This window comes from Physeter macrocephalus, unplaced genomic scaffold (assembly GCF_002837175.3).
Source record: "Physeter macrocephalus isolate SW-GA unplaced genomic scaffold, ASM283717v5 random_3298, whole genome shotgun sequence".
Classification (NCBI taxonomy): Eukaryota; Metazoa; Chordata; class Mammalia; order Artiodactyla; family Physeteridae; genus Physeter; species Physeter macrocephalus.
The window spans coordinates 1-8,555 of record NW_021148583.1 but is presented as its reverse complement, the minus strand read 5'-3'; the positions used below and the strand labels follow the sequence as shown (position 1 = coordinate 8,555).

Here is an 8,555-nt window from a genome sequence, read left to right as displayed (position 1 = left end):
TCACGCTGCAGTGTGCCAACATCAGCATCCTGGAGCCCAACCTCTGCCATGAGGCGCATCCGGGCCACATCTCCGACCGCATGCTCTGTGCCGGCCATTGGGACGGCGGAGGGGTCCCCTGCCAGGTGAGACCTCCTCTGGGAAGGAAAGGGACGGGTATCCTGCGGGGATTCCAGGGTCCTGGGGGAGAAGGGAGTTGGGGCCCCAGACTTCCTGGAGCAGAGCAAGGAAGGAGCTGGGAAACCTGGGTCCTGGGAGGGGGTGGGACCAGGCCCAGGATTCCTGGCTCTAAAGGAGGAGGGGCCTGGGGGTTGGACTCTATGTCCTGGGGAAAGAGGGGCCCACAATGCCAGGTCCTAGGGGGAGGTGGGGGCTATGAGCTTTCACTCCTGGGTCTGAGGGAGGAGGGACTGGAGACCTGGACGCCTGGGTATTGTAGGAAGAGGAAAGTGGGAGTTTCCTGAGAGGGAGAAAGTGCCTTGTGTCATGTCCTGAGTAGGCTGGCCTAACAGTTTCTCTGCTCTTCTTCCGCGCACAGGGTGACCCTGGGGGCCCCCTGGTTTGCAATGGGGCCCTGGCGGGTGTGGTGTCTGGGGGCTCGGAGCCCTGCTCCAGACCCCAGGGCCCTGGTGTCTATACCAGTGTGTGCCACTACCTGGACTGGATTCGAAAAACCATGGAGGACAACTGAGACCTCGCGCCTTGGACGACCAGGAAAGGAGGGTGGGCACAGGGTAGGAGGGTTGGCCAGACTCCAGTCTCAAAGGTCTCCGCCGTTCTCCTCGGCTGGCCTGGAGACACCTTCTGGATATTCAAGTTCCCAGCTTCTGGATATCAGACCCGGCCCCGAGAACTCTTTGAATCCTGGTGGGGCCCCGACCGGGAGAAGTTGGGAGAGATTCTCTGTCCCCTCCGATCCAAGGGATGATTTTACATTAAACGCGCCTTCCTACTGCCTGTTTTGTGAGCTAAAGGATGGGGACCGGGTGCGCGGTGGAGGGCGGAGAGGGAACCACCACCGCGTTGCAATTCCCCATAAGCCCCGAGTAGGTCCTGCCTACGTCTGTCTCCATCAGCCCGATTGCAGCCAGGCTCCTGGGTTCTGCTTGGGCTGGTCCCCTCGCTCCCAGGGGAAGGGGAAACCAGGTCCCAGCGCCTCCCCAACCTGCCTTTCCCGCATCTGGACCTCTCAGGGGGCAGCCAGTGGGCCGGGCCAATCAGCCCTCAGAAGTCGGGACCCAGAAGGCTGGCTTGTCTTCCATTCCAGGTTACTGGCAGCCCCCTCCTCCCACAAAAACCCAGGCTCCAAATCACTCCTTCCCAAAAGACTTAAGAATCCAGCTGCCAGCTCCTTCTCCCTCAGACCACAGATCCAGGCCTCCATCCCCCTCCTCCTTCTGACCCAGCAGTCCCGGGCCCCGGCCCCCTCCCCCCTCAGAGCCAGGAGTCCAGGCCCCCAGTGCCATCCTCCCTCAGCTCCAGGAGTCAGGGGCCCTCACCCCCTCTTCGCTCGGACCAGGATGTCTGGGTCCCCAGCCATTTCTGGTTCAGACCCAGGAGTCACAGCACTAAACTCCTTCACTCCCAGACCTCAAGAGTTAGAGATGCCATAGTGGCTGTATCAAGGTGCAAGTATGGACACCAAGCGGGGAAGCGGAGAGGGGGTTGGATGAATTGGAAGATTGGGATTGACATATATATGCTCATATGTATAAAATAGATAAGCACTGAGAACCCGCCGTGTAGCACAGGGAACTCTACTTCACTTCGCTGTACAGTAGAAATTAACACAACATTGTAAAACAACTCTACCCCAATTAAAAAGAAAAGTTAGAGATTCCAAGCCCTCCTCCCTCAAGACTCTCCGCTCAGCCCCTGAGCCTCTCCTCACTCATAAGCAGGGCTCCAGCTCCCCGCTCCCCCGCCGGCCCCCAGGTGGGAGGAGACGGAGCAGGAAGCCGGTGGTCCCAGTTAAAAGGCTCCAGCATCTTGTACGAGGCAGGCAGAGCTGAAGTCCGGGGTGCTCTTCCTCTGGATCCGAATCAGTAGGTAAGCCCGCCCCCTGAATTCTGCAAGGTGAGAGGCCAAAGTTCTCAGACACGGGCATCAGGCCCCTGAGCCCCCTCCTCCAGGGCCCAGGACCTCAACCTCAGATCCCTTCGTGCTTTGCGACCCAGGAATCCGCAGCCCAGCCCCGGCTCTCCACGACTTAGGAGTCCCAGTTCGCAGTTCCCTTTCCCTTCAGACCCGGGCGTCTGGGGATCCCAACTCCCTCCTTCCTTGGATGTAGGACTCCAGCCCCTGAGCTCCCAGCTCCTCAGATTCCGGAATCTGGGGCCCCAGCCCGTTCTTCTGCAGACCCAGGAATCGGGGGCCCCAGCCCCTTCCTCCAGCGGGACCCAGAAGAACTGCCCCAGAAGCTCTGCTTCCTCGCCAGTCCCAAGATCCCTAGGAGTTTGGTCTCCTCCCTCCTCCGCTCAGCCCTGTCCTCTCTGTCTCCCAGACCCCACCACGGGACAGCCCACACCTGCTGCAGAGTCTGGATCTGGATGTTCCCGCTCTTGCTGCTGGAATCCCGGGCAGGTGGGGGCCGGGGGAGGGGCCCGGAAGTCATCGGTGGAGCCCCTGAGCCTGTGGGAATACCACGGTGGTGGCTGAGAGGGTGCATGTGGTGGTGGCACGTGGGGAGACGGGAAGCACGCGATTACGTGTGGGCGCTTCCGTGGGACGGCTGGAGGCACGGTGCACGTGGCGGCAGGTAGGATCTGCTGCTATGGCCTGAGGGCGCTAAGCCAGCAGGGCGGCCTGCTCAGGGGCACAGATAGACACAGGAGGATACGGCATGTGGACACATGCTCCGGTGTGTGACTCTGTGTGTGATGGCTCATGGCTTCCGTGAGTGTACATGTGTATCTGTGTAGCAGCGTGTGCAAGCTGGGAGGCGAACAGCAGAGGGCGGGGGGGTGTGTGTATCCGTTTGAAACCACAGTGGTTTTCCGGGTCCCTGCACTGACCCAGAGGATGGTGATCCAACCCTCTCCCTCCTGCTGCAGGACACTTGAGAGCACAGGAGACCAGGGTGCTGGAGGGCCAGGAGTGCAGGCCCCATCAGCAGCCTTGGCAGACGGCCTTGTTCCAGGGTGTCTCTCCCCCTGCCCCGCTCAAACTTCTGTCGCCCATCCACACCTCTTAACATCTCTCGTCTTCCCTCCTGCCTCCTGCCCGCTGCTGTTCTCTGCCCGCACTGAAGCCACGATGCAGAAGGTGGTGGCAAAGTTTTGTTCACGAGCAACGAGGAAGCCGCTGGTCACTCGTCTCTGAGAGGAGCTCTCAGTCACCCAGCCTGGCTTCCTCCACCACTCCCTGCCGTGTGACCCTGGGCGAGCCAAGCATCTTCTCTGGGCCTCAGTTTCCTCACCTGGAAAATGGGAACAATAAAGTGTGTACCTCATAAACGTGATATGAAGAGACTATAACGTGTGTGCAGATGGTTATGGTAATTGTCATGCAAAGTACTAACACAGTGGGTAGTGAGTTCTGATTAAATGGCAACAGGTCCTGGTGGGAATGTGTGTGATTTTGTGTCCTGGGGAGAAAAGCACAGGGGTACCCTACAATCCCAACCCCCCCATGCCATCCCCATCCCCATCCCTCAGGGCTGATGGGAGAATTACCTTCCTCGCCTTCCTGTCAAGTTCCACGAAGCACCTCTTAACCACTTCGCTCTTCCCTCCCAGTGTTCCCCATGTCCGGGTCTACCCAACACCTGTTCCTCCTGTCCCAGGGGGACCTGGGCTGTCTCTGAGTCAGCTGGTACCTTCTGTACCCCAGTTCCTGGGGCCACTGGAGCTCAAGGGACCTCACCCTGCATCCACCTCAGCCTCAGTGAGACCATCTCCATCTCAGTGAGACCAGAGGACCTCACCCCACTTCAGCTGCTAAGTTTATGCAAAGAAGCCCTCTGAAATCTGGGGGAAAGTTTTTGGTTTCTTTGTTAGATGCATCCCCATCCCGTCATCTACTACCGGCTCCAATTTCAGCTCTGCCACATCTCCATTCTCATTCCCTGATCCAACACCCAGACACCCTAAGTCCAACTCCATCCCCACCCCCATCCCAAATGGGCTTTGAAATTTTGTCCTGAACATTGGGAGGAGGGCTTCTTGTCCTCTCCCTGACACTGTCCCTGTGTAAATATTCCCATGCTAGGGGCTATGATACACAGAATCCAGGCAAAGCTAACAGAAGTTTCAGTGTCTCCACTTAGCTCAGACTTTGGAGCGGTAACATAAGCAGAACACACGCACAGTAGAAATTTTCCATCCGGCACAGGTTGTTTGGTCCACTCGCCGCCCTCCCTCCTTTTTTTTTTGGGCGAGGCTTGTGGGATTTTAGTTCCCTGATCAGGGATCAAACCTGGGCCCTTGGCAGTGAGAGCATGGAGTCCTAACTACTTCCCTGTTTCCCCTTTCAAACACCTCTTTATTTATTTATTTATTTATTTATTTTTAAATACAGTATTTCAGTTTCATTTTATTATTTTTCTTTTTAAATATTTATGTATTTATGTATTTATTTTTGGCTGCGTTGGGTCTTCGTTGCTGTGTGGGGGCTTCTCTAGTTGCTGTGAGCAGGGGCTACTCTTCGTTGCGCGGGCTTCTCATTGCGGTGGCTTCCCTTTGTCGCGGAGCATGGGCTCTAGGCGCGCGGGCTTTAGTAGTTGTGGCTCGTGGGCTCAGGAGTTGTGGCGCACGGGCTTAGTTGCTCCGCGGCATGTGGGATCTTCCCAGACCAAGGCTCGAACCCGTGTCCCCTGCACTGGCAGGTGGGTTCTTAACCATTGGGCCACCAGGGAAGCCCACACCGATTTATCGAGCACCTGCCGTATGGCAGGCCCGGGGCTGGGTGCCGGGAACACAGTGGCGACCACAAGGCCCCTGCCCCACACAGCCCACAGAAGACTGGGGCACAGGGTTTGAGCAGAGACTACACAGCTCTCTTCCGCTGACTATCCCCCCACTCCTATTAGCACACCCAGGAAACAGCAATCAGGCATATCAGCTGAGTTCGTTACGCAAGACTCAGAAGCCAAGTAGGTAGGAACTCAAAAACTCGATTCATTTTTAAAGGCAATTCATCCATTCCTTTGGTCACATCATAAATGTTTCCTGAGCCGTGTCCTATGCCAGGTCCTGGAGATGAATCAGAGTGAGCCCTACCTTCAAGAAGCTGCTCGTCAGCTCAGGAAGCCTTACATTCTTGTCATTCGGGTCTCCATTGAAAGGTCACTTCTTCGAGGAGGCCTTCCAGGATTGCCCTGGCTAAAGGGGTCTCCCCCGGTACTCCTCCTCCCTGGCCACTAATCCACTGCTCTGTTTATTTCTTTTGCAGCACTTGTTAGAGCACAAATGATCTCATTTATCTGTTTACTGCATAATGATCTGTCCCCTGCTTCCCCTCACCCAGTCAATGTGGGCAGAGACTCTGATTTATTCACTCTGGTTTTCTAAGCACCTGGTCTGATGCTTGACACACAGAAGGCCTTCAACACATTGTTGATTTAACAAAGAACACAAACTGATCAGTGCTGTAACAGAGGGAGGCATAGGGTGCCCCAAGAGGGCCTAAGGGCTCCTCCTGAAGGAATCAGGGAAGCCTTCTCAGGTGAGGGGAGATATGCATGGGGTTTTAAAGGATCAGTAGGAGTTCCCCAGGAAGAAAATATATTTCTGTAACTCACTGTGTGACTTGAGCAGAAAACTTGAATGCTCTCTCTACCACAATTATCCCCACTGTGAAACAGAGATTGGTTAGACTGTTGTGGGAATTAAATGAGAAAGCATACATGAAATGTGGAGGGGAGGAGATGGGTGGAAAAAACAAGACCACGTTCTCAGGACTTGGCCAAGATATGGTGGCATTAAGAGAATGGGGAAAGTGCTTAGTTCCACCGAGGTTGGGCACCTGGATCCTTGGAGTGGTGAGGATGTGGAAAGGGAAGTAGGTTATGACAAGAATGAGGTAACCCGGTTGGAACCATGTTAGGAGAGTCTTAGCCACTGGACCATCAGGGAAGTCCCCAAAGTCCCAGACTTTTAGATCCAGAGAAATCGAAAACATCAGAATCTCAAAATCATAAGATTCTAGAACTTGAGCTTCATAGAATTCTAAAATTGTGGATTTCTAAGGTGTTAAAATCTCAGAATTCCAGAATCTTAGATTCTGGGCATTCTAACAGAATTCTAGAATCTACCTGATGCAGAAATTCTTTTTCTATTATCTGGGGAAAGGGGCCATCCCTCCTGTTTGATATTCTACCCTCTAGGAATGAAGCACAGAGGCTATACAAGATGCTGTGTGAGAATTTCCCATCATGCATCACTCTATGCTGGAGCCTCTTTTAGCTCAGGCCTGTACAACAGGCTAGGCAAACAACGTTCAGATTTCAGCCCCAAAGACAAAGAAGGGGAGAAGCAGAAATATGGAGGTCCAAGAGATTCAGGAGCAGGGACAAGTTGGGGCTGGGAGGTGGGGTTTGGACTGGTTTCCCAGACACAGAACCAAGGCAACAAGGTGACAGAGAGGGAAAAGGTAGAAATAACACCTCATACTCCTCAAACCCTGAGTTCTCAGTCACTAGCCTCACCCCTAATGTCAGAGTCAGAGTCTGGCGGGTGGACATATAGACCCCTTGAGGGTCCCCAGCTATCCAGGGCATGAACCCAGAGCTGAACAAGTGGACTGGGACTGCAGTGAGAGGGCTTGAGGCTAGACCTCAGGAAGAAATGCATTGAGAGATGAGGGATTTGGCAGACAGGAAAAGCCTGAGCCTACAGAGGACCCCAGCTTGGGGATTGTCCATATCCCACCCCTTCCATACACACACACCAAAGCACACAGAGCCACTCCCGACAGAAACCACCAGACCTGTGGGGGCCGGGGGTGGGGGTGTTTTTGGGTGGTAGGTGGAGCCTCCACCTGTCTCCATGGTTCCAGGGGACTCAGGTCACCACTAAGGCTCCAGGTGAGGCAGAGAGGAAGGTGGTTTACTTGACATGGGGCTAGGAAGAGGTGTGAGCTTTTGGGGAGATCTACAAAGTTATTAGAGGCAGACAAAGAGATGGAGTAGGAAGCAGGGGCCCAGAGAGGGTGTGTGTGCCTTGCTTAAAATCACAGAGCACTCTATGTCACATGAAGATGATAGGGGCCCAGAGGGGGTGTGTGGAGAGTCACATAGCGTCCTGGTGGGCAGAAAAAAGAGGACAGGGGCTGAGAAGACATCTCACCTTATCCCACCTTGACCTCCGGGACCTGCCCAACAGGTATCTGTGGGTCCTACTCGGCAAACACCACCTCCAGAAATGGGAGCGTCCACAGCACCGGCTCTTGCCCCGGGACCTCTTCCCTCATCCTGGGTTCAACCCGGACCTCAGTGCCCAAGACCACAATGATGACATCATGCTGATTCGTCTGTCCAGGAAGGCATTTCTGGGACCTGCCGTGCAGCCCCTCAAACTCAGCCGGACCTGCATCCCCCCAGGCACCCAGTGCCTAATCTCAGGCTGGGCGGCCTTATCCAGTCCTCAGGGTACAGCCTTGTCCACCACACACACCCTATGTTTCATGCCAGGGGTCTGAATCCCCTCTCTTTTTCTGTCTCTGCTTTTTCATCTCTATGTTCTATCCTTCTGTCACCTATCTATCTATCCATATATTTCATCAGATCTAAATGCTATAAATTATAAGACGCATCAGTATTCTACAACCCGCTAAGAATGACGAGAAAAGGAAAAAAAGGTCCCATCTATCCTTGTATGACGTCATTTACTGGAAGGCACATCCTGATTTCATAGATGTTTAAATGTGAAAATATCTGCATCTTAGAATTGAAATAAGGTCTACGTCACTCAGAATCACAAATCAGCAAATCCATTAGTCACATCTGACCTCCCACAGCAGTTACCGCTTTGCAAAATGTCTTGAAAACAAAACCCCCAAAAACCCTCAGTTTGTTGCTGCCAGCATTTAAAACCTGAGAGATTTTACATCAAAGCCAAGTTTCTGGATTCGCTTGAAAAATTCCAGACTGGCAATGCTGGGTTCATATTTCTAAAATAATGGCCGTTTTTGGGCAGAACCAGTGGAGGCTGCCCCCTTCCAACAAGACACGCGGTCTGCGGTCCACAGGGCTGCTGTTTCCCTACAAGGCCCTGCCCCCACTTTCCCTCTATTTCTATCTAGTCTCTCTGAATCTGTATCTCTGTCTCTGTCAGTGACCATCTCCCTATAATTGTCTCCTCCCCTTTATCTCACTGCTTTCTCCCTGGATATCTCTGGGTCTGTTTCTCCCTATTTCTTCCTTTCCTCCTCTGAGAATCTCTTTCCCCTTCAGAGGTCTCTATCTCCTGCCAAGGTCCCTCTTTTTCTCTGTGTGAGTTATATACGTATCTTTCCTTGTCTCTTGACTCTCCGCGTCTTTCTCTCTCTCTCTTTGGCCCTTTGCCCATCATATCCATCTGTTTCTCTTCCATGCTGTGGTTCTGTTGCTTTGTCAC

At 53.8% G+C, this 8,555-nt stretch overlaps 2 protein-coding genes across 2 annotated transcripts; both read left to right on the top strand.

Annotated features, from left to right (window-relative positions):
• Positions 1–5: 5 nt before the first annotated feature.
• Positions 6–955, top strand: LOC112063107 (kallikrein-9-like; the record flags this gene model as incomplete). Its single annotated transcript, XM_024118015.1, has 2 exons — positions 6–125; positions 539–955. Coding segments are annotated over 2 exons (273 nt in total), but the record flags the coding sequence as incomplete, so codon positions are not given.
• A 636-nt stretch (positions 956–1,591) lies between these two features.
• On the top strand, positions 1,592–8,548 carry LOC112063106 (kallikrein-11-like). Its single transcript, XM_055083690.1, has 4 exons — positions 1,592–2,583; positions 3,054–3,191; positions 5,030–5,092; positions 7,079–8,548. The coding sequence occupies exons 1-4, from the start codon at positions 2,550–2,552 to the stop codon at positions 7,636–7,638; spliced, it is 795 nt and encodes a 264-aa protein (XP_054939665.1). The 5' UTR covers positions 1,592–2,549; the 3' UTR covers positions 7,639–8,548.
• The last annotated feature ends 7 nt before the right edge of the window (positions 8,549–8,555 follow it).